General features: G+C 37.0%; 1 protein-coding gene across 2 annotated transcripts in view; it reads left to right on the forward strand.

Moving 5' to 3' along the window:
• Positions 1-26,516, forward strand: part of ptpn9l (protein tyrosine phosphatase non-receptor type 9-like) — a 41,946-nt gene extending 15,430 nt beyond the window's left edge. Inside the window, exons 3-14 of one of the 2 annotated variants that reach the window (XM_004910883.4) lie at positions 7,910-7,999; positions 9,248-9,372; positions 9,749-9,854; positions 13,364-13,474; positions 16,424-16,612; positions 16,904-17,076; positions 18,966-19,056; positions 20,666-20,735; positions 21,424-21,502; positions 21,974-22,124; positions 22,532-22,739; positions 24,138-26,516. In XM_004910883.4, coding sequence (XP_004910940.1) covers positions 7,910-7,999; positions 9,248-9,372; positions 9,749-9,854; positions 13,364-13,474; positions 16,424-16,612; positions 16,904-17,076; positions 18,966-19,056; positions 20,666-20,735; positions 21,424-21,502; positions 21,974-22,124; positions 22,532-22,739; positions 24,138-24,361 — 1,617 coding nt within the window. In that variant the 3' untranslated portion in view covers positions 24,362-26,516. Of the gene's footprint in view, positions 1-7,909; positions 8,000-9,247; positions 9,373-9,748; positions 9,855-13,363; positions 13,475-16,423; positions 17,077-18,965; positions 19,057-20,665; positions 20,736-21,423; positions 21,503-21,973; positions 22,125-22,531; positions 22,740-24,137 lie in introns of both variants that reach the window. The other variant, XM_002935463.5, reaches the window with a different exon arrangement.
• Positions 26,517-26,742: the final 226 nt, after the last annotated feature.

The raw sequence follows: 26,742 nt of genomic DNA on the forward strand, positions 1-26,742 counted from the left end.
CTGGCTTTTTCTGAAAGCACAGACTCAGGCACGATGCACTGAGATGGCTGCCTACTCCTACCAATAATACAACTAAAAAAATATATTTGTTGGTTTGAAAATAATATTTTAAATGGTAATGTGAATTATTTGCTATATAAAGAGCGTAATTTAGAAATAAAAAACATGACCGTATCCTTTTGCGTTAACTCTTCACTAACTAACTAACTAATTATATTACTAAGACGCATAAGCTGTAATGGGATCTACCTTATTCATGGGGCACAGAAACCCTTTTAAAGGAACAGTAACACCAAAAAATGAAAGTGTATAAAAGTAACTAAAATATAATGTGCTGTTGCCCTGCACTGGTAAAAGTTGTGTGTTTACTTCAGAAAGTCTACTATAATTTATATAAATAGGCTGCTATGTAGCCATGGAGGCAGCCATTCAAATGAGAAAATGCACAGGCACATAGCAGATAACAGATAAAACACTATTGTATTCTGCAGAACTTATCTGTTATCTGCTATGTAACCTGTGCCTTTTTTCCAGCTTGAATGGCTGCCCCCGTGGCTACACAGCAGCTTATTATATAAACTATAGTAGTGTTTCTGTAGCAAACACACCAGTTTTACCAGTGCAGGGCAGCAGTGCATTATATTTTTATTACTTTAAAGCTCTTTCATTTTTTGGTGTTACTGTTCCTTTAATGTAAGGTTTGTGTTGTGCACATGAAGCTCCTAGTTCACCAAAATCAAGACTGTGCCACCACTAGTAGTAATTAACTAATAAAGAACTACTAACAAAAAAAACCCTTCAAGCTCTTAAAAAATGCACTGGGAATATACAATCTGACTGTTCTGCTGATGCTTAGTTTTCAGCATTTCTTTTATTTACCTCACAACACTGTATAATTATCTCCTGAAACGCTTATAAACAGACTTTTGACATATAAGCCCCAAGGGTCTAAAAGCATTGCAGACTAGACTGAGAGCAGTGCCAGTAAAAGGCAGCCCTATGCAAAGACAGACAAGATCAAGGGCTGGTAAGCATGCTTTAACACAGGTAACAACTATCAGGTTGTGAAACGCACAGAAATAGAGATTGCACAATAGAGATGCACAAACATCAGAAGTACCGATTTTTACCCGCTGGATGCTCAGAGTAAGATACAAGAAGCTATTTCCATTGACCTGCGTATTATAAATACAACCTGCATACTTACTTTTGAAAACGTTCTTGACTGGCCTACTCTGGTAGATGCTCAATACGCGCGCAGAGTCAGAAGAGTCAGCGCGCATACACACTCGTCCGGCCACTAGGGGGCGGGGGTATGTGGTTGAGCATGGACAGCAGAGTCTGCGTGAACGCGCGCATATGCACATGCGTCCGAGCATGGTAAGCAGAGGCAGCGCTAACGCGCGCACATGTACACGCGTCGGGCGGGGTAGGGGTGGTCGTGCACGCTCGTCTGGCCACGGGGGTAGGTTTGGTGCGTGCGGCACTAGGGCAGCGTTACATCAGCATCTACCGTATGTACGCGAATATAAGCCGAGGGATACTTTTTGAGCTCTTTTTTAAGGCTGAAAATCTCGGCTTATACTCGAGTATATACGGTATAGCTTTTATGGTTTTTTTAAGTAAACCTTTCAGTTATATCCCATGTGCCCCCCCAATGTCGCTGACTAACTAAGACCTATAGTTAATGAGAGAGTTCAACTTTAAGTTAATTATGTTATGGGATGTCCTACTTAGCAGCTTCTAAGCTGCTTTTTGTTTTTTTTATTGTTTATAAATTTAATTATTTGCTGTCCTCTTTCCAGCTTTCAGTTAGTGATCCCTGCAGTGTAACAGACTGCAATTTTATTGAGGATTTTATTGTTTGTCGTTCTTTTTAGGTTCTTTTCTATTCTTCTGCCAACCTCTCATTAAATTACTGCTTGGTTGCTAGGTTAAATTGGATCCTACAACCAAATAGCTACTAAAATTTCAAACTTTAATGCTTTTCAACAAATAGCTAAACACAGTAATTAAAAACAGAAAAAAAGAAATTGCACAATCTCACAATATAAATCCTTATATTCTAGTCTATTAAATTTATTTTATAGATGAACTACAGCTTTAAAAACTATTGATTGATTGATATATATATATATATAAATCAATCTACTCAGAGGAAAATCGGCACTCACCATTTCACTAGCACTCGCCGGGTGCTGATCAAAAAGTAAACAATGGAATTGTAGAAAGCACTCACAGCATATAAAAGTAAAACAAAAGTTTGTTTGTTTATTAGCTCATCGCATCAACGTGTTTCGATCCTAATAGGATCGTCATCAGGATGGGGAAGGGAAGTGAGGTGCAGCCATAAATACAAAAATCAACCAATCAGTGCTCCTAAACAATTTACATAGCTAATTACACTGTGAGCAAAGGTCATGTCAATAGACATAAATCGTATGTGCATGAAGTGAAATGAGCAAATAAGTGAAAAACCCTTATTCATAAAACCATATTCATTAAAAACATGAATCACATCGCTGGTATGAGTTAAAGTGTCATGTCATCATATCCTTACCCTCGACTATACCCTAATATATATAGGGGCTAGCCACAAAAGAACATGAATTTATAGTGAAACATAATAAAGCATAGAGAATATATCATGCCTATAAAAATATGATAAATAGTCTAAAAATATATAAATATATCATGCAGTGAACCTAATTTGATAATAACATATATCCCCGATGGGGATCAAATCAGTAAAGTGAATTAGTGCAAAAGAGACTTTTAAGGAATTTAAAAACATTAGAGAATTAATCAACCCAGTATAAAAATATCAGGAGTCTCAATCAGGAGGAATAGATGTCTCAATATCAGCAAAGGGAATAAAGATAGTCAAAATCTAAAAATAAAACATAAATTGCATAAAATCCATGATGTACTGATAGAGTTCATAAGAAACATGAGAGTGAAAACATTTCATTGAGGCCACGGGGAGCAATAGTGTCCAATCTCCGGATCCACTGGGCCTCCCTTTGTAGTAATAATTTAGAGCGATCCCCGCCACGTGGCGGAGGAGGGATATGATCAATCAGGATAGCCCTAAGCATGGGCAGTGAATGTTTTTGTTGTGCAAAGTGTCTCGCTAGGGGGATGTCAGACTTCCCGGAGGCCAAAGCAGCACGGATCACAGATCTGTGGTTGTTCATTCGTATCCGAAATGATGTAACGCATTTGCCTATATAATATAAGCCACACGGGCACATAATGCAATAAATAACGTGATCCGAAACACAGGTCAATCTGTATTTAATCAAGTACTTTTTCCCAGTATGGGGATGAGCAAATGTGTTGCCAGTGATTAGACAACCACAAGTTATACATCCACCACACTTAAAGCATCCTGGTTTACCAGGTTTTAGCCATGTTCCACTTGATTCATACTTCAAATCAGTCACCATTAAGATATCTCTAAGTGAACGGCCCCGGCGATACGCACACATTGGAGGAGACATCTTAGTAAATGGTAAGCCAGAGTCCAGCTGTAAAATGGGCCAATGTCTTTTAAGTACATTATTTATATCATGACTCACCGGCGTGTAATCGGTGACAAATACCATCCGATCGTGTTGTGTCTTGTTTGGCAGTTTCAGGTAAACCATCATGTGTCCTCCTGATCGCCTTTTCCATTTCGCTGTAGAGAAAATCAGCTGTATATCCCCTTGAAATGAAGCGATTACACATCTCTAAAGCTTGTTGTGATGCAGTTGCAAAGTCTGTATTAATCCTAAACACTCTTAAAAATTGTGTATAGGGAATTGATTTAATCACCGATGGAGGATGAAAACTATGAGCATGAAGCAATGTATTGCGATCAGTTTCCTTACGATACAGGGTAGTACCTACACCCGTGGATGTACGAAAAATTCTAACATCCAAAAAGTCAATAGTGTCTTTAGCATAATTTAAGGTAAATTTGACAGGGGTAGAGAGGGCATTGAGACTGGCAACGAACGATTCAACTCCAATGTGGTCCCCACGCCACAAAATAAAAATACCGTCAATGTAACGACACTATAACAATAATTGAGTCATATAGACCGGATAGATGAATTCAAGTTCAAAAGAATTCATGTATAAATTGGCATAAGAGGGGGCCACATTGGAGCCCATCGCCGTGCCAGTCTTTTGTAAATAAAATGTCCGTTCAAACCTAAAATAATTGCAAGTAAGCACTAATCGCAATAAAGAGCATAAGAATTTAATCGGTGGAGTCCCCTTATAACCCTTAATGAGAGCTTCTTTGCAAGCAGCAAGCCCCTCATTCAGGGGTATGATGGTATATAAGTTACAAACATCAAGAGTAACAAAAAGTGTATCCTCTGGCAGGAGACCAATTTGTCTCAAAATCTCTAGTAAAGATGCTGTATCAGCTACATACGATCGCATCCGAGTACACAGTGGTTGTAGAAAAGAGTCTAAAAATCTGGCCACATTGGAAAATAGAGAACCTCTAGCTGATATGATGGGACGACCAGGAGGGGCCGATAGATTTTTATGAATCTTGGGGAGAGTGTATATGACAGGACACCTGGGGAATTTAGTAATAAGAAAATTATAGCAATCCTGGCTAATCCAATTAGCTGATAAAGCCAGTTCCAATTCACTATCAAGTCTTTGTTTAAATTTATAAGTTGGATCCCCAGGTAATCTGTCATATACATTCGTATCAGAGAGCTGTTGTAGCAGCTCCTGTCTATAATACACCAGATCCAGTAGTACTACTGCGCCCCCTTTGTCAGCGGGGCGCACTATCAGCTGTTTGTCATTACGTAAAGAAGTAATCGTATCTCTCTCTGTTTTCGTCAAATTAGAGAAAAACTTTTTTGGTGTCTTTAATATGTCGTTACAGTCTCTCTGTACAATCTGAGAGAAAGTCTTAATGGACGTAGCAGTATTGGGGGGTTCAAAAGTACTAACCGGGCGAACTTTTTCACCAGGCCCATCCTGTGAATCCTTAAAATGATCTCTTAATTTTAACTTCCGTTGGAATCTAAATAGATCAACCTCAAAATCAAAAGGATCTTTCTTGTTAACAGGTACAAAGGATAAGCCACGTGAAAGAAGGGAAACTTCCCCTGTAGTTAGCACATGTTGGCTTAAATTAAAGATTACTGTATCGGCTTTTTGGGAGGTCTGCCCCTGCGATTTACCACCACCCCCCCGGCGGGTGTATTTTCTTTTCCTATGTCGATCCCTAAAAAATGGTTCTGACTGTGCAACTGCATCACAACAAGCTTTAGAGATGTGTAATAGCTTCATTTCAAGGGGATATACAGCTGATTTTCTCTACAGCGAAATGGAAAAGGCGATCAGGAGGACACATGATGGTTTACCTGAAACTGCCAAACAAGACACAACACGATCGGATTGTCACCGATTACACGCCGGTGAGTCATGATATAAATAATGTACTTAAAAGACATTGGCCCATTTTACAGCTGGACTCTGGCTTACCATTTACTAAGATGTTTCCTCCAATGTGTGCGTATCGCCGGGGCCGTTCACTTAGAGATATCTTAATGGTGACTGATTTGAAGTATGAATCAAGTGGAACATGGCTAAAACCTGGTAAACCAGGATGCTTTAAGTGTGGTGGATGTATAACTTGTGGTTGTCTAATCACTGGCAACACATTTGCTCATCCACATACTGGGAAAAAGTACTTGATTAAATACAGATTGACCTGTGTTTCGGATCACGTTATTTATTGCATTATGTGCCCGTGTGGCTTATATTATATAGGCAAATGCGTTACATCATTTCGGATACGAATGAACAACCACAGATCTGTGATCCGTGCTGCTTTGGCCTCCGGGAAGTCTGACATCCCCCTAGCGAGACACTTTGCACAACAAAAACATTCACTGCCCATGCTTAGGGCTATCCTGATTGATCATATCCCTCCTCCGCCACGTGGCGGGGATCGCTCTAAATTATTACTACAAAGGGAGGCCCAGTGGATCCGGAGATTGGACACTATTGCTCCCCGTGGCCTCAATGAAATGTTTTCACTCTCATGTTTCTTATGAACTCTATCAGTACATCATGGATTTTATGCAATTTATGTTTTATTTTTAGATTTTGACTATCTTTATTCCCTTTGCTGATATTGAGACATCTATTCCTCCTGATTGAGACTCCTGATATTTTTATACTGGGTTGATTAATTCTCTAATGTTTTTAAATTCCTTAAAAGTCTCTTTTGCACTAATTCACTTTACTGATTTGATCCCCATCGGGGATATATGTTATTATCAAATTAGGTTCACTGCATGATATATTTATATATTTTTAGACTATTTATCATATTTTTATAGGCATGATATATTCTCTATGCTTTATTATGTTTCACTATAAATTCATGTTCTTTTGTGGCTAGCCCCTATATATATTAGGGTATAGTCGAGGGTAAGGATATGATGACATGACACTTTAACTCATACCAGCGATGTGATTCATGTTTTTAATGAATATGGTTTTATGAATAAGGGTTTTTCACTTATTGGGCTATTTGCTCATTTCACTTCATGCAGATACGATTTATGTCTATTGACATGACCTTTGCTCACAGTGTAATTAGCTATGTAAATTGTTTAGGAGCACTGATTGGTTGATTTTTGTATTTATGGCTGCACCTCACTTCCCTTCCCCATCCTGATGACGATCCTATTAGGATCGAAACACGTTGATGCGATGAGCTAATAAACAAACAAACTTTTGTTTTACTTTTATATGCTGTGAGTGCTTTCTACATTTCCATTATATATCAATCTATATATATCTATCAATCAATTTCTTTGCTTTTTATGTTAATACATGTTTACAAGAATAAACTGTACACAACTGCAGATTGGGACTTCAGAATCATCATGGCTGAAGTTGAGCAGTTAAGGGAGCACAGTGAATGTTTGGATTACCTTCTCTTTTGAAGGGGCAGGGAATGTCTGTTTTGAAAGCTTACTGGTAAATGGTTTAATTTTCAAGCATAAAGTAAACGTCAATAATATGCAATAGACTACATTAAAAAAAATGTAGGGTTTAGTTCTCTGTAAGTCATAAATGTCAGTTTGTTAGTGATCTCTGTAGGATGTTCTTTACAACTTTCTTGAATGCTGAGACCTATTTTGTTTTTGTGGCACACACTGTGTGATTTATGGTGCAATATGTAGCCGCAATTGTTTGCAGTCATTTTCTCATAAACAAATTGCCCAAAATGATTGCAGATCCCTTCCCAAAATTCCCCATTTGTGATGTTGCCATTAAGTGGCATTGTCATTTACTAATCATTGAACATACTGTAAGAGGGGACTTCTTAGATTTTTTTTATTTTTTTTAAGCTCGATAATGATCTGTAGTACTTAATATTTACTAGCAGACCTATGTTCTGCTCCACTGCATGTGCCTGCTCTGAGGTGGATACTGTAGTTTTCAGTGCAGACACACAGAGCAGCATAGGGTAGTGGGTCTACACTCTGTGTGCCCTTCCCCTTAAGATTTCAAGTAGCTGATATATTTGAACAAGGGATGCTATCTTCGTGACTTGAGAACTGCATGAAATTAATTTGTGCTGATTGCATTTGGGGCGCTTTGTTTACTTTTGTTTATCCCCTGGAATACATGTTTATTCCCTATGTCTTAACTTGGAAGTGTATGAATTTGCCTTTCTTTTTATTGTAATTTATAATTGTGGGCTACTATCAATCATTATACTGTTTCTAGTGCTCCAGGAAAAAGCTAGGCCAAAGGCAATACCGCATGTGTCATAGTTATAGAATTTCTTTTTCATTGCTAGTTCACTGTAATCATGATAGAAGTCTGAACCAAAGCTGCTTTTATTTATTTTCAATTTTACAAATAGAACACAAGACTGAAAGAAGGCATCTATAATATAAATCCTGATGAAGAACCATTAAGAGCAGAGCTGCTAAGTGGTAAATTTACAGTTTTGGTAAGTGACTTTTCCAGAAAGAGTAAAGTGTTTTCACCTAGTCTTTTTTTTTTTTTTCCTCTCCAATTAAGCAGATGTAGTAACCCAATGGCACGTCACATTAAGAAATTTTGTTAATTTTATAATGGGGATTAGTGAGATGTATATATGAGTGAGTAGTGAAAGGTTTTGTTGAAGGTTTTGAAGGGGGTTGTCTTAAGTTGGCCTGCATTTGTGGATCTATAAATCCCTAATTATTTTTTCGGGGCAATGGCACATGGGAAGGATTGTCAGCCTGTGGGAAATTTGAGGCCGAACTCAAGACAAACCCCCCAACAAAACCTTTAATTACTCTTATATACATCCCCTGTGTGCCCTTGCCCTAAAGGTTCCCAGATATTCATAGTAATACTAGTCAGCCTTTCCATTACCAAGTAGTTAGCTAGTCTGGATTTAATCAGCTGTATATCAAGAATACATGTCTTTCACATTTCAGATGTTATTGGCTTTGCTACAATAACAATGTGTCTAAAAAGTGATTGTCTGATTTATCCTTCAAAAGTTTATAGGGCCTCTGCTGTGCATTGCAAACAAACTTGCTTGTACACATACTGTAAGCACAAATGTGAGGTTGGAAGGGTATTATTTTGCCACTATATTGGACCTTCCGTGCTGTTAATTAAATTAAAATATTCCTTGTATTTTCCTCCAGATAATCTTGTTTGTTTACAAATTTGTTTACAAATTGTAAATCCTTAATAGGGGTTTGATTTACCAGTTAATCATGTAGTCTCTGTAAATATAGTCTTTTTTAATGGAATGTAGCGCAAACATAAGACTTCACAAACATCTGGAGCAAGCTCTTTAATATTGTTGCCTGTTCTTGTCATTAAGTAATGCTGTATAGAAAAACATCCTGGCTGGGCATAAGATGAACCTCAGCTGAGGTTTAAAGAATATATTGTATTTAAGTAGCCATCAAAATACCACTTTCTACAACTCAGCCAGAAACTCAGGCTCAGCTACCTTTAATAGAGCTGGTCTGTTAGTGGAAGATAATTTAAGTCCCATGTCCCCATATTTTAAGTTAAGTGGTTTTAGCTGTATAATAGATATTGTGTATATATATATATATATATATATATATATATAATATATATTTGTACAATGAAGAAGTGTTTTGTGAACGGTTGTTATGTATTTATATACAGTTTCAGAATATTAAATTCATTTTCAAACTGGTGACAGATGTTTTGTTTTGTAAATTAGCCTGGAAGAGATGCAAATGGGGCTGCTTTAGCTTTATTTACTGCTAGACTCCATCGACCGGATGTTACCACGCATAAGGCAGTTCTGCAGGCTATTATCTATCAGCTAGATAAAGCCATTGAGAGGTAATTTATTGATGTTTCTTTAATGTCACGAGCGTTCATTTTTATTCTTTCTTGCCAATAGGAATAGCATGTAGTGTATTGCATTTTAGAGGATCTGAAAAAATCTAGATACAAGACTGTCCAAATTGTATGCTTAGCACATTATTTTATTGTTTTTCATTTCATAGGCTGAATATGTTTAAATATTAAGGATATTCAATAAAATATATATGTATATAAATATATTTGCAAAGATAAAATTACTACATCAAAGAATTGTGAATAGTGTGTTTGTATGTATCTATATGGGGAGCATGAGCATTCAATATTAAAAAAAATAGATCAGATGCTTATTCAAATTTTATATGCACGTTACTATAAGATTATTTTGTTCTAGAGTTGAAACTCAGAGGAATGGACTTATATTCATCTATGATATGATCAATTCCACTTACGGGAACTTTGATTATGAGCTATGTGTTAAAATACTGAACCTTTTGAAGGTGAGTGTCAGTTGGTATTTTTTTGCCTAAAAAGACAGTTCTAAATATATATATATATATATATATATATATATATATATATATATATATATATATATATATATATATATATATATACAACTTCAATAACTGAAATATCAATTAGGTGTAAAATATGAATAATCTTGATTTATTGGCCGTAGCTGCTATTAGTGTGATTATTAATTAAAGGAGAAGGAAAGGCTAATAAAGAGTTAATCTCAAGCTGCAGGCATACCTTCAGTTCTCTCAATAGTGCCCTTAAGTCTCCCCATATTTCTCCCGTTCAGATAATCAGAAGCCTCATAGGAAAAAAAAACGCTGAGCTCTATAAAAGTTCCCATAATGCCAAGCTTCTGCACCAAAACCAAGACTGGTGTACATGCTCAGTTTGTAAGACTATGAGGAAGCTTTCTGCTGATTGGCTCAGATCACACATTCCTAAGGGGGGGGAAGGAGTTCTTAGCATTCTTGAGGGAGATAGGAGAGAGAGACAACAAATCCTGTTTCTTTCGACAGAGTGTTTCTGTGAGTGCTTATGGCAGTATATACGTAGATCTTTCTGATAAAGTTTACTTAGTTTTTACATTTGCTTCTCCTTTAAATCAGCTAATTTAACATTATGGTAAAGCGATTATAGTGATAAATTAGGCTTCCCACAGCTGCATTTTTTCAAACTGTGTTTCCAAGCACTTGTGCACTGGATAGGGTTTATTGGATATGGTAAAGTAAAGGATTTATTATTTGGAATGCTTGGGACTTTTTTTGCACAATTTGGAGCACTGTGCTTAAAAAGTCATGAAGCTACTAAGGATGCCTTTTCCTATAAAGAGTTATGCTAGCTTAGTTAGCAAGTATCAGGTACTTGCTAATTATTAGAGATATAAGCATTTGGTGCATGTTTAAACACATCAGCTAATTGATGTAATTATAGCATTCGTGTTTCGTTGTGGATTTTTTTAGGGGCTGCATTTCTTGCACTTGACACATGTTCCAAAGGCAATAGAATAAAGGGTTGCATTTGTAACTCACAAAAACACACCTAGGATTGCTTAAAAAAACACAAATTTTACACATTTGGTGTGCGTTTGTAAATTGTAAATATAAGAGCCATAAAACCTGTAACTGTCTCTAGAAGTAGTCACAGTTCAAAAACTTTCTCAAAAACAAGTTTTATGGGTGGGCAGGCAGGTAAATATAAGCCTAAAATATACCATGCATTAATTTTTGATGAGCAAATCTGTCCGTTTCACTTTGCCGGAAAATTTGTGAAATGGCAAAAATTTGCAAAACACATTAAAGGACATGTAAAGCCTACATTTGCCTACAGTGTATATCAGTTGGGCCTGTCTCCCCCACCCAAATTGCATCATTTGTACCGTTATTCAGCATACATTTCACCACCAATTTTTGGCCAGATCAGTCAAGGGTGCCCATACAGGGACAGATAAGATGTCGAATCGGTTTAAAGGACCTGAATCTGCAGCTAAAATCTAGTGTGTATGGCCACCTTAAGACTATAATACCCTTGTAGGGTAGATAAAAACTCAAATTCAAATTGATATGTTATTTGCGAACCTGCCTTGTTGCTGTGCTCTCATGTTGTTTGTTTGTTCTGGTGCAGTCCCATCTGAAGGTTGACTTAAGGTGTCTATACACAGTCAGATGTTACCTTCAGACTGATTCGGCAGCTTATCTGCTTCTGTATGGGCACCTTAGACGAGCCTAAAATTGGGCAGAACTCGATCAGACAGGTTTAATTTTCTGTATGATCGGAAACTGCGTCGGCTTGTTGATGTGGTCCTCAGTCCGATGGTGCCTATGCCCACTGATTTAATTGGCCCAATATCGCCCACCTTAGGTGGGGATATCGTGAGAAGATCCATTTGGTCATTGATCATCATTTGGTGACCTTGCCAAACGAACGGATCTTACCACGTATGGCCAACTGTCTTTTGGGCTAGCATTGCCTTAGGATAAATCTAAAGACAACACACACAGATGAATTAAAATGTTAGGGTTCTTGACTTCTTTATTTTTTTATACAGTTACCTGAAGCAGGCTGGTTACTACTGCAGGTGTTTGTTACAAACCACTTCTTATTAAGAAAGGGGATCCTTGCCCCTTAAAACCGTACAATACTTTCTGCATGCTATATGCAAAAAATTGTCTTGTTTTCATGTTGTTTATATTTAAAGTGTTCAGGTTTAAACTCTACTTGAAGTTTAAGTGTTGAAAATGACTTTCAGAAATCATATCTGCCTTGTACTACTTTAACCAATCCATTACATGAAATCAGTTGCCTTTAATATACATAAGACTGCTTCCGATGTTGATAATTTATCCCTTTTTTAATTATCAAGTTATATTTTCACCTTTTTGCAGCTGTTTAAAGTTAATTCCTGCTGCTCAGCAGCTGCACTGATCTGTTGACCTACCACTTGGATTTCACTGGATTCCTTTGCAAGCACAAGACACTGTCTCTGGTGCAATGGTGTGTGGGCAGCAGATTTTGCACAAACTATTACAGAGCACTCAAAAACAACTGCACCACAACTTGTTACTTTAGAAATGTGATGCAAGCCCTGCTTCAGAGTTAATCCCTGCTACCCTCGGCAGCATTAGTAATAATTACTTTCTGTACACTTTTTGAATATAAATATATTATTATAATGAAAAGAATACAGAAATAGGCAAAAAAGTTCATGGTAGTTGCCATTTAATTTTTCTCCATAGAAGAGGAATGTAAAAAATAAAGGTCCTGCCAGAATATTTCGCTTAAAAGTAAAGAAAGAAACATGAAGTGAGAATTAAAATTACTACAGGTATGGGATCCCTTATCTGTAAACCTGTTATCTAGAAAATTTCAAATTAGGGGAAGGTCATAGAAAATGCAGCACTGCATGCAAAGTGTTCTATATGCAGCAATTTCCATTCATCCAGAGGCAAATGGTATTTTTGGGGCACACACTGGAGAGCAGATTTCCTGTGGGTGCAAAGCACACATTCTACCATCACCCTCAATTATGTTTACGTCACATGCAAAAATACATTGTTTTCAATTTGGAAATATCCGTTATCTTGTGTTCTGGTTTCCTCCAAATAAAAATACCGGGTATGGTACCTGTTATCTGGAAACCCGTTATCCAGAAAGCTCCAAGTAACTTAAAAGCCATCTTCCATAGACTCCGTTTTAATGAAATAATTCATGTTTTTAAAAATGATTTCCTTTTTCTCTGTAATAATAAACAGTACCTTGATCCTAACTAAGATACAATTAATCCTTATTAGAAGTAAAACAATCCCATTTGGTTTATTAAATGTTTATATGATTTTTTTTGTAGGCTTAAGTTAGAGTTCCAAATTATGGAAAGACCCTTTATCCAGAAAAACCCAGGTCCCAAGCTTTCATTTTAATAGGTCCCATACCTGTATTGGTTTACAGTGCATATTTTTGAGAAGTTTAAAAATGTCCTTATTCTGCTTTTCAGGGTGCATTTCCTGCACGTCTTAAGTGTGTTTTTATTGTGTCTTCGCCACTTTGGTTCCGAGCTCCATTTGCTGTATTGCGATTGTTCGTGAGAGAAAAGTTGCGTGAACGGGTAGAGTATTACTCTATATATTTTATAATTCAAATTTTAAAATGACAACCTGCTTGTATTTCTGTTTAATTGGTTGAATTTTCTTTTGAGACATAGCTGTCAAACATTTTAAAGAAAGTTCTAATTACATTTTTCAGTGTACTATGTTAGCTATTTTGACATTTATGGTTCATTTCTGTGAATTAATAAGGTTAGATGCAGTAATCTGCCCAGGTGCTGGCACGCACAGCAGATATGCACAAATAAACACCAAGTGTCGTGTTAGTTGGCAGATATTGGCTGTGTGTGCCTGCACCCTGGCGGATACAATGCTTCGGGGGTGCAGGCACAACTAGAAGAATCTTAAGCGTACAGGTGAATTGTCAGCCTGCGCTTATCCACAGGCTGACAGTCTGCTGTGTGTGACCTTGCCCCTAAGAATTTCTGTAGAATTGCATTTCTTTAATCTTTTTAATGCATTAATTTGTCTTAAAAGAGATCCCTTATCAGAAAACAGGTAGCTCTTTTCACAAAATACTGAGCATGCCTTGAAATCTATTTAAATACAAATGTTTTTCAAGCCTTTGTATTAACAGATGTACAGTCATGTGAAAAAACTACATTAAATATATAATATATACATAATTATTACATATCGATGTCTAATCTTGTTTTTATTTATCTCTGGAATTAATTGCAGGTAAACAACAAAAACTAACCTTGGTTTACTCAAATGATCTTTTGATTAAACAATATATATCAACAAAAATATGTATTCTAAGGACACCCTTCCCCCTCATAGCTATTGTTATTACCCACTTTGGCTGAAATAACTGCAGTGCGACACTTCTTGTAGCCATCTACCAGTCTCTGATATTGGTCTAAGGAAAGTTTGCCCCCACTCCTTGATGCAGAATTCTTTCAGTTGTGAGATGTTTGAGGGGTTTCTTGCATGTACAGCCCATTTCAAGTCACCCCACAGCATCTCAATGGGATTAAGATCTGGGCTTTGACACTCCACTCCATTTCTTAGTTTTCAGCCAGTCTGGTGAATGTTTTGGGTCATTGTCATGTTGCAGGGTCCAGTTCCGCTTCAGCTTCAATTCTCTTACAGATGCTTCACAGTTGGTATGAGGTTCTTTTCCTAGAATGCTGTATTTGATTTACGCCAAACATGTCTCCTGTTCTGGTGTCCAAAAAATTTCAATTTTAGACCAAAGAACATTATTCCAGAAGTCCTGGTGTCTGTCTATGTTATCTCTAGCAAACTTTAGTCTGGCCTTGATTTTTTTTTTTTTTTTAGTGAGCAACAGTTTCCTCCTTGCACACCTCCCATGCAAGTTAAAGTTGTGCAGTCTTTCTGATTGTAGACGCATGTACTTTCACATCAACAGTAGCAAGAACCTGCTGTAGGTCCCGTGATGACATTTTAGGGTTTTTGGAGATTTCTTTAAGCATCTTGCAGTCTGCTCTCATATTAAACTTGATTGGTCAGCCAGACCTGGGCATGTTGGCAGTTGTTTTGAAAGTCTTCCACCTATAGACTATTTTCCGGACAGTGGAATGTCTGATTTCAAATTATTTTAAATCCCTTACCAGTAGTGATGTGGCCCGGCAACGCAACATCAAAAGTGAGTTGCGGGCAGTCTGAAAGTGTCTATTTATAGGCGTGTGCCTGCCCCGCTCCCTTAGTGATGTCGCAGGTGCGTCGGAGGTCTATAAACACACAAAGCTGCGGGTCAACAAATAGTCAACCCGCACATCACTGCTTACCAGACTTCTAATCTGTTACAATCTTCTTTCTGAAGGCCTCGGACAGCTCTTATGATCTCACCATGGTGTTCACTCCCACCTTAACAGTCAGGAGCACACCAAAATAAATAGGGCAAACCTCCTTCAAAATGCTGAGTACCGATGTTCTAATCATGTGCACCTGATGATACACCTGTGTGTGATTTGAGCCATTTTAAGTGCGACTAAATGTCTGGGTGTCCTGATTTATTCCTCACCAGAAATTGCATTTTTGTAGAATTACATTTTACATAAGATTTTGAAAAGTCTTTTCTTCAGTTTTAGTTGTTTAGTTATATTACTTGAATCTCCCAGTATTGTTAACATTGAGATTAAATATCCATATGTCCAAGAATGTTACAATAACACACAGGCTTTCATAGGGTGTCCAAAGAAAATATTGAGACGGCACAACAAGTGGGGCTTAGCCCCTGCGTGTTTAATTAAGAAAGCTTAATAGGGTGTCCTCATTTTTTCACATGACTGTAACTGATATTTACTACCTTGGTGTAGATCCCTGTTGATAGCAAATCAAGTCCATTTGGGCTTTTAGGCCCTAGTCACAAAGAGCTTTGGCTCAGCTTCTCTCAGCCTGTGTTTTGCACAGCTTCTGCTTTAGTGCAGCTACACGGAGAAGAGCTTGGCAGAAAATGCCTGCTTTTGCGTTTTGGTGCCAATCTTCACTCCGTGTAACTGCGGAAGAAATTGGATCCACTTTATTTGGTATGTTAACAGTGTAATTTAGAAAGTGCACCATAAATATCACAACAGTTTCCCCTTAAGCTGGACTCATAAAGCTGTAGACATGACTATGCAGTTGCACCTTCTGATGCTGCCCTGTCGGTGAGCCTGTAGAACTGAAAGTATAGTGGTCATGGCCATAGAATTTTCCAGACTGTGAAGTATGGTTAAAGTTAACAGACTCTTGAAAGGACTAGATAAGTAGAAAAGAAAGTAACCAGTATCTTTCGAAAAGTTTTTTTTAAAAGTAAAGTATTAAATAGGTCACAAATGGAAGCTGAAGTATCTGTGTTACAATCTTTTTGAGCAGCATACCTCCAAAAATCCATTACAAAGACAGATATCTTTGTGGCTACTACATATTTTTGTGATATGTCTCAAGGTTTAGTTTTATCATTTTTATTTCCTGCACTTCAGTTTGCTTTTTCTTGAACCTAGGTGCGAACAGTAAAAGCCCATGAGCTGGTAAATCACATACCAAAAGAATCCTTACCTGACCATTTGGGCGGGACCTCCAAAATTAGCCACGTTGCTTGGATTCAGTCGTGTGTCAATTCCAGACAAACTCAAGAAAATGGAGATTGCATGGACCATCTGTTCATGATCTATGCATCGGATCAGAATCCTGTGAGTGACAGACTTAATTCTAACTGCACCCAGCAGAATGTGACTGATAATACCAGACTTATAAATAATCATTACCATGAAAATAGGACTAAAAATTATTCAGATGTGCACAGAGTAAGCAGCTGTGTTCACTGGAATGGTTCTGCAGGTAGTGGGAACTATGATTGTTATGACAAAAATTCCAGTACAAACACCAATTGCAGAAGGCCACCGCCACAATCAGAGACCCCTCCGGACACTCCTTTATATAAGCAGCCTGCTGATAATCCCTCCATCCCACCTTTACCCCAGAAATCACGACCACTGCCCACCGGCATGGAGCTGTCTATACATATGCCAGAAGATGGAGGAATGACGGTACTTGGTTTGGTTCAGCATGTCAAAAGGATGAAAAAGAGGGGAATATTTCAAGAATATGAAGAAATTAGAAAAGACCCACCTGTTGGTTCATTTGATATTTCAAAGTAAGTTTGTGTTCAATCCATATTAGTATTGTAATACTAATAATTGGGGAAATCTTTTAATATACCAAGGTGTGTTGTATTAGTTTTCTTAAACAGCAACTTATTTCACTGATCAGGTATCTGGAACAAATGCACACTTATTATGTAGAAATTCATTAAGTGGATTTTTTCCCAAAACATGCTACATCTGAGATTAATTATTTTACTTCAATTTGGCTAATAGTTGTCATGATTGTTGCAACTAAAGTGTTCTCTTTCAGACTCTTGCCTCCATAGCGTAATAAAAGGCACAATATTGCTCAGGTGCAGTAACCTATAGCAGCCCATAAAATGCTTGCTTTTGAATGGGTGACCAGTATATACTACCTGCTGATGTGTAACTATACCTGGGCAAAGGAGGGGGAGGAGGGGGATATGCAAACAGGGAGCTTTTTAAATATATTTTTTTATATTTTATACACTATTTTATTTTCAATAGCTGGAAAATGGGTCCTATTAACCAAGGTAACATTATATATAGAGAATTGGTCTGACACTAAAATGTTTTGGGTTTGGTCTGTGTTTTAAAGCATATAATTATACTGCACAAATTAGAGGCAGTATATTTTCTAAATAGACCCACTTTACCAAAAAAAATGGGCAAAAGGGGATCTTACACCACAAGAACTTACATCTTCCTAAATTACATTGCAGACTCTTTGGGAATGCATGGTTGAGTTGTTTTTCTCTCCTCTATTACCTTGTTTATTGCAGCTGATTTACTGGAAACCTTTTGATTTTTCAAAAAAAATAGATGGACACATAGGGGAAGGTTCTCAGAGTTTAATTTTTTTTTTTTTTTTTTTAAATCATTTATTCAAAATAGAATAGCAGTTTTTTTTCAACATAATAGCAGTCTTTATTGTTAGTGAACAAATGACTTGAAACCTTGGCAGATTAATGCTGGCTTCACACACAGAACGCATTTTCCAAGTGTTTAGAGTTGCATGGTTTTCAGTGCAACCACGCTGTCAATCATACACTCCCATGACTGCTTTAATATACCTACCGTTACTTTGTCCCAAACATTATGGTGCTTTGAATTGAGGGGTGTTATGTATAAAAAGTGTTGTAATTTCTACATGGTGAAACTGAAATGTACGCCAATAACTTTTTCATTTAAAGTCTGGAATGTGCACTTTAATCATGTCTGAATTGTCAGAGGAGTAAAACAAAGAAAAATGTGTTTTTGTCCCAAACATGGATGGCACTGCAATTCTGCCACAATTTAATGGGGATCACCTTCATTGCAAATGCACAATGACTATAACATAACATTTCTGCTCAAAGTAACGTTTTGAGGGTCTAGCCCTTTGTCAGATAAATACAAGGTACAATATATTTACAGGCACCCAAAAGCACCTACCTTTTTCCATTATTAAGCTGCTCTCCTCCTCTTACATTTACATATTTACTACACTCAATTGAATTAACTAGCTGTTAAGTGCCTTTAAATATATTTCATTCACAGTTGTCCCACAAAATGTTACTTTCTGTGGCTTAAATAAATTGGTTAAAGACTCCTGCGTTATGTATAATACTGTTCTGGGTTATTGAGTTTGATGCTTTGCCAAGCATGTAGGGAGTAAACGCACAACTGATAAAAGGATTGTTTTGTGTGTGTGAACTACACAAGTCTACAAACTTTCTACTGTCTAAGAGTTCTGCCATCAGAATCCTGCTTCAGTTGATGCCCAGTTCACTGCTGCTTGTTTCTTTGGCATTGGCTATTCTGTTGTTGCAGTAAGCAGTCAATTAGGCATTATGATATTGTCATAGTACATTGTAATCTAACACTAGTGTATACTAAAATTGTAATCTAACACTATTGTATACTCTCCTCTAAATAGGAAGTCTCACAATCAAGCGAAGAATAGATACAGTGATGTTCTCTGTTTAGACCTGTCAAGAGTTAAGTTGGGACTTGTTGGTACAGATGAGGTAAGTTATCAGAATTCTCATTAAATATGCTTAAACTGGTATTTACATACAGATGGGGCATGGGATCTTCTAGCAGCATTAAAGGTGCTTCACTCTGAAGGTCCATGTTGGTTAGATTTGGGGAATCCCATTAGCTTTTATAGATACACTTTAATCACCAGCCTTGTAGCCTTGGTATGAGCGAAGAGGAACCAGACCAAAGGTTTAACTTCCAAAGGAGACCATTGACCTAAGATATATTATTTTAATACCAGGTATTCATAATATAAGCTTTTATTTATTTAAATTGCTTTAAGGTGAATACAGTTTGTTCATATCCTTTTTTTACCAGTTGCCATTTTCTGTAGATTAAAGGTTGATACATTTTTCTGTTTTGAAAATATATTTTGTGCTACTTAAAACACATTCCCCAATTACTGGTATGTATGGGGCTTTTAGATGAAGTTGTATTTATTGAGGCACAGAGTTAGTGTTTGTGGGCATGTGAGCATGTATAGACATTTCCAGCTCACTTTGGGCTCTGATGCATTTCTCTGTTTGTTCAGTGCAAAGCACATGCAGGATTTACTTATTGATGAAACACACACAACTGACCATTAAAAGCAGCTATATTTGTCAGATGTACACAATAGTAAAATATGTTTCTGTGGTTAGATTCCTGTAAATTCTTTTGTATTGTATTGTGTTCTGAAATCACATTTGAGCACAGCACAAATGAAACACTTGAAAGTGTGTTATTTAATTGAACATTCTTCTAATAAGTGTATGAAAGGGGTTTTTTTGGCTACTTAAAACGCTTTTGATTCATAGGCCCCCAACACTACATGAATATTACAGCACCTTGAAAACTGTATTGAAGTAGTTGTCAGGCTGCTGGTACAGGTTTGTTTTGTTTTTTGTTTTTTTTTTGTTTTTTTTTATATAGGACTTGTGGTGAAAAAAAATCCTGTTTGGATCATGAAAAATGTATGTTAGAAGGAAAGGCTAAAAAAGGCTTATAAAGAGTTAATCTCAAGCTGCAGGCATACCTTCAGTTCTCTCAATAGTGCCCTTAAGTCTCACCATATTTCTCCCGTTCAGATAATCAGAAGCCTCATAGGAGAAAAAAACACTGAGCTCTATGAAGAAAGTTCCCATAATGCCAAGTTCCTGCTCCAAGACCAGTGTACATGCGCAGTTAGTAAGACTATGAGGAAGCTTCCCGCTGATTGGCTCAGATCCACATTCCTAAAGGGGGGGGGGGGGGGTTCTTAGCATCCTTGAGGGAGGGGGGAGCAGGAGAGAGGAGAGACCTGTATGACTGGCACAGGAAAACAAAGAGGCAACAAATCCCTTTTCTTTTGACAGAGAACTCAGTGCAGAGTTTGTGAGTGCTTATGGCTGTACTTACATAGACCTCTCTTATAAAGCTTACTTAGTTTTTACCTTTCCTTCTCCTTTAAGTTAAAAAGAACAAATAGAGCCAGTTGGTGGAAGGAAGGGTAAGTTTGTCTTCTGTGTTAGGTGGGGCCTTGGTGCACCACTAGTAGAAACCATAGGATGCTGTGAGTAGTGAGTCACTTCTTTTTGCCCTTTTGACATTTTTTCTAAAGCCTGCTCTATTTTGCAGACAACGGATTACATCAATGCCAGTTTCATGGATGACTATAAAAGGAAAAATGCTTACATTGCAACACAAGGTAAGATATGAAATATTAATGGCTTTCACCAGCTATAGTTGTGGTGTTGGGGCATAGCAGCCTGAGATGTTTCTTAGTCTGAGCATCATAAACATTTCTTGTATGTTTGCATTTGGCTGCTGGATTTAACTACGTTTACAGCAGTAGGCAGATTTTTATTTGCAATCTAATAAATGTAACAAACATAGAGAGAGAACCCTGGCAATGATACATATATGAACTAAAAATTGTAAGCTCATTCTGCAGGAATGACACATGGCCCTACCCAGTATAATTTACATCCATAACAAGATGTTTTAAATGTTTTAGAAGCAAAGGTTACTCTTGTATTTTTCTGTTCTTCTGTTGAACTGTACTCATTTCTGTACCCATTAAAATCATAATTTACAAACCTGTCACTCTCTGCATCAGTTTATTGCATGGTTGTAATTTACTTCACAATTATAATCAAACTCATAGTATTCCATTGAGGGTTCAGGGTTCAAAAAGCAGGAAGAGCAAGAGTTTATCATTGTTTTCATGTTTTTATTGTCTGCACCTCATAAATTGATCTGCCACAAGTTCAGTAGTTGCCTTGATTGTGATGTTGAACTTCAACACTAGAGGACAGTATAGGTTAGCAAACAAGTCATACCAGTACTCTGTATTGTTTGTGCACTTTAACTTTATCATTTTAACCCTCCAACAGGTCCTTTGCCAAAAACATTTGATGATTTTTGGCGTATGGTGTGGGAACAGAGGGTTTTAATCATTGTAATGACAACAAGGTATGTGTAATATGTTAATTCTGCAAGAATGCATATAAAGGGGGTATTAAAGGGGATTTGTGGGGTTTGCAAAAAAATACACAATTCTGTTATTATTTGTAAGTTATTACCAGCCAACATATATGGATTAAGCACTATAATACAATATGGGGTCACCTATGTAAAAGAAAAAACACAATTTAAACCATCGAAATAGCATCGAAAGCATCATTCCAGAATGTAGTGGCAAGGTGGGCAAAGTTAGAGGGATATTGGTTTGGGATTGTGTAAGCAGAAATGAGAGCAAACAGCCTTCAAAATGGTTTGCTAGAATTGCAATAATATACAATAATATAACATTGTTTTAATTGCATGCATGCAATGAAGGAACGTTATCATTACAATACATAGTCATGACGAATGACGATTATGAAGATTTTTAAATAATCTACTGGTATTGTATATGGCTAATCTGTGAATTTTTTCATCAAGGGTAATAGAAAGGGGCCGGATTAAATGCGGCCAGTATTGGCCCTTGGAAGCTGGAAGAGGTGAAGATACTGGGCACTTTATAATTAGGAACATCCACATTGATCTCTTCCAAGACTTTAAGCTTACCCACCTCGAAGTGTACAATAAACAGGTACATGAACACATAAGAAGGATGATTTTTTTTTTTTTTTTGCTTCTCATCAAAAGACGTTTAGTCAAAAGACTCTATTGCTGACCCAGTACTCTTGAAAGGGCTTTGTATGTGTTATGTGAATGAATGTAAATTACTGGCTGCTTCAGTTCATGTTTCTGTATGAATTTACTTTAGTAAGTAATGTGGTACAGTGTCTTGTGCTTCTACTGTGTAGGGATTTATTGCATAATAGAGCAAACAGCAATCCCATGCAGTTAGGTAAAGGTGTATAAAAGCTATAATTTCAGTGGTCTAGTTGCCCTTCATCATGTGGAAGTTCAGCAGTGAACTTTTATTATTGTGAAATCTTGATGGACATCAGGTATATTATTATCCTCATATTTTTTACGTATTTTTTTTTACAGACAGATGAAAGCCGAAGTGTTGCCCATTACCAATACATGAGCTGGCCGGACTTTGGTGTCCCTAAATCTGCCTCTGCCATGCTAGATTTTCGATCCCAGGTGAAGCAACACCAGGCAGTGGCTGTACAAGCCCTAGGGTTGGAGTGGACGGGACATCCTGCAGGGCCACCAATTGTTGTTCATTGCAGTGCAGGAATAGGCAGAACAGGTAATTGTGCTGTAAAATTCTGTTTTGCAGATAGTATAGTTTTCCTTATTAGAAGTAAATTGTTCAAAAACGAATCACCTTAAAACAATTGTGAGCATTTAGTACAGCGCTTATTTGACAAGACAGAACTCTTCCTTTTCAATAATCACCGGCAGCACATGATATTCCATTCTGTAAAGAGTTATATCATCTCTTGTGTTTTCCATTCTATCCATCATCCATAAGTTTAAATTTGCCAAAACAGCACGCTTTTCTGGCTCAGGCCCTAGTCAGCTTGATGCTTCGAATTACTTACAACTTTCAGGTCTTTTTTTAAGCAGTTCTAATATAGTTATTGAACTACTTGGGAATCTTTTTGAAAGTCTCCCAAATATGTTTTGTATTTAAACAAATGGAATTAATTTTGTTGATTGCTGAAATTATCGATCAAGGTAAGATCATAAACTGTTTTCCTGTATTCATAACAGTTTTGCCATGCTTGCTCCAGGTCCCGAAGTCGCGCAACGTTTCCTCCTGCAGGTAACTTCTCGCGACTTCGGAAAACTAAAACGATTAGCTGACCTTTCCAATGTCACTTTGTTGGTGGTGGAAGGGCATTAGTCACCCGCGGTGGCAGAGTTCTATCGCAGGTAACTAAATCGTGGGACATTAGTCTTTGGGTAAGAACCCACGGAGCAGTTCAGTAGCCTGTGATAGATTTCTGCTCTTGCGGGCGAGCCTGTGATAGATTTCTGCTATTGCGGGCGAGCCTGTGATAGATTTCTGCTATTGCGGGCGACTAACTGCTCCGAAATGGCTTTCCACTGGTGACAACAGGAGTCACTGGTGGAAAACACTTTGCATCGCTTCTTTTTGCGAAGTCATGCCAAGTTGCCTGCAGGATAAAATTTTGCGCAACTTCCGATTACCGAAGAGATGCGAAGGGCTTTGCTCCCACAACTCCTATTGTTGCTGGTTGAAAGCAGTTTTTGGTAGGCGAATGAACCGCTCCGTGGGTTCGTACCCTTACAGAGAAAAAGGTTCTCTCACTTAAGAAGACCGCATGCAGGTGGAGACTAAAGATATCAGTGATTAGCCTGCACTCCAGACAGTTTGGTCATATGTATACACTGCCAGGCTGAATTGATTCCACTGATTGGCCATCATTCAATTTTGGAAGATAACCCTATGCAAACATTTATTGGGGTCACTACTCTATTATCGTCATCCTACTCACTAAAGTGAGTGATATTAATTTATAATATATATATATATATATATATATACGTTTTTTTATTATTGAAATGTTACTTTGTAAGCAAATTTGTCTGTCTATATGTCTGGTACAACTGTTCTTACTGATTCAACTATAGGCAAGAAAAGAAATAATGTTTGATCTCGCAACTTTCTTCTCAACAGGTACATTTTGCACTCTGGATATTTGTCTATCCAGACTAGAAGATATTGGGACAGTAGATGTTCTGCAGACTGTAAAAAGAATGAGAACTCAACGTGCTTTCAGCATACAAACATGGGATCAATATTATTTTTGTTATATGGCTATTATTGAATACGCACAGAGAAAAGGCATTATTGCTCCTGTGGAATGGTCAGACACTGACTTTGAGACAGATAGCGAGTGATAATTCCTCCCTGTGGTACTAAGAAATGTGGCGTATCGGTGACCATCAGCTGGTCTATTCTAAGTTCATTGGTGCAGGAAGGATCTGCCACTCATGCCTTTAGTGCATTGCAGGCCCCTTCAGCACATAGGGGTTTGAGCTATTGAAGCACTGGAAAGTGTCATAATTTATTGTAGCATGAATGCCATGGAATAACTTGCACACAGTTTTCTAGACTTGAAGTTAAGTGAAATTTTTCTTTGCTGTCGTCTGCAGAAAGAACTCTGTACAGTGTGTCACAGACCCCTTTGTAAAGTGTTTAGTATCTTGTAGATTTGTTTAGTCCTTTTTATGAATTTTATGTAAAAAGTATTGTGTTCTTTAAAGAATGCTTGTAAGTCTAACATTCATGAACCAATGCTACCAAGTAGAAGTCCATTTACCTGGTCAATTTGGCATTATTATTGTATATTTTTCTGTACAGGAAATTGTCTATAAAAAAAAAATAGTAAAAAAAAAAAAAAAACTTTAAAGGTCGTAAGAAGGAAAATTGTTGTGTTTGTGGCCATGCCGGTCATGAATTACTGGCTAAAAATTGTTATGCAATTTGTTAGGTTACCATAGCCCTTATTGGGGGGACGGTTGTTGGGGAGGGTATTAACAAAAGGCCTTAAGCTATGTTTTGGCCAATTTTGTTTGTTATGATGTAAAGAGGAGAGATGGCGTGTATGTACAAAGTCATATTCAGTTAATCCTGACATTATGTACAGTGTAGGGTTTTGCATAAAATGAAACACTGCCTGCATTGATGTGCCTTTTTATGTGTAGCACAACTCATAAATTATCCGGATTAAAAAAAAAAAAAAAAAAAACTATATATATATGCCTGTATTTATATTCTCAGGGGCTTCTATTCTCCACTTTTTTTTATTTTTGGCGAGGAGTAGATTTGCAGTTTTCTTTTTCACCTCATTTTGTACATGTGTACAGAATCTTTAACCAGTTCTTTTACTTTTTTTTTTTTTTTTTGTTATATTGCCTGATTTATTTATGTTAATATGTTAATGTTTTCTCTAAAACAGTGTTACTGTTTTTGGTTGGTACGTCTATAATGACAGTAGCAATGTCCAGATTAATCTCTACTGTATTTAGAACTCTACTTATTATTAATGGTTATACATACGTTGAGTCTGCATATAATTTCTTTGCCATATATACCTATAGGACCTGGTGGTACGATGTTGGCTAACCAATAGAAAGCTTGTAGGCTGAACTTGTGTAAGAAATATTTCTTTAGCCTTAATTGCTTGTTCTCAAAAATTGTGAACTTATATAATTATTTTGCCTTAAATCAAAAACTGACTTTCTCTTACTTATATGTACCTCCTTAACTAAAAGATGCTGTTTTTTTTTAACATAATTCTCTTTGTATGTTTCCAAAGTTTAAAACACGTCCATGCTGTAAAAGGGCAAGAGTGGTTATAAATGGCCAAGCCCTCTGACCAATATGTCTGTGCTTGCTCAGTTCATTTTACCTACACTGCCCCTGCTTCAGGATGACAAGTACTACACAGACTGAAGGATGAATGGAACAGAGCTTTTTTAAATTGACAGCTGAACTATTAATACTTGGACATTGTCAGTGTTGATTGCCTTTTTGTCATTTGCATGGCACATAAAACACTAACATTTTGGAAACTATTTTCCTGTGTACATGCACATTATTGTGTAAATGTGATATTCTCTCTAATCTAGTATCTAATGAAAGTCTATTATTTGCATTACCTCACCTTGTGCTATGTAGGAGTGACTACTGACAGTAGTAGCTTCCAGTAGAGCTACTTTGGTGGCAGTTGCTCTTATTCAGGTTAATTATTTTTGCACTATCTCTGACATCTGTGATCTCTCTGAAGGCAAAGCTGGTGTCTCTCAACGGACCAGGAGCTCTGGATTACTCTCCTTCCAGTTTTCAGTGTTGATGTAGTATAATAAAGCGAAAGTATCTATACAAAATAAAAACTACAGCAAAATGCAAGTTGCTTTCTTTTGTTAAAGATTGTGTCCCTCTCCAGTGTATTTCAGTTGTTATACACCCCATGTATCACTGTAAAATGTATTTCTCTTATATGGAGTCTTAAGTTTTAGAATTAAACTTTTCTTTCTTGCTTTTTCTGGGCAACCAGCTCCATGTCACTTTTTTTTTTAAGTTACCATGTGTAAATGACAACATTGTCACATGCAAATAACCAGCCACCGTGAAATGTTTCTTTATATCAGAAAACGTTTTATTGTACACTCTAGCAATATTGCCAGATATTTTCTTAAATACAATCTTTGTGTGAATTACCTGTTTTTTACTGCATATTTAGAACATTGTTACCTTGTTTTCAGTTTTATATATT

Source organism: Xenopus tropicalis, chromosome 1 (assembly GCF_000004195.4).
Source record: "Xenopus tropicalis strain Nigerian chromosome 1, UCB_Xtro_10.0, whole genome shotgun sequence".
Classification (NCBI taxonomy): domain Eukaryota; kingdom Metazoa; phylum Chordata; class Amphibia; order Anura; family Pipidae; genus Xenopus; species Xenopus tropicalis.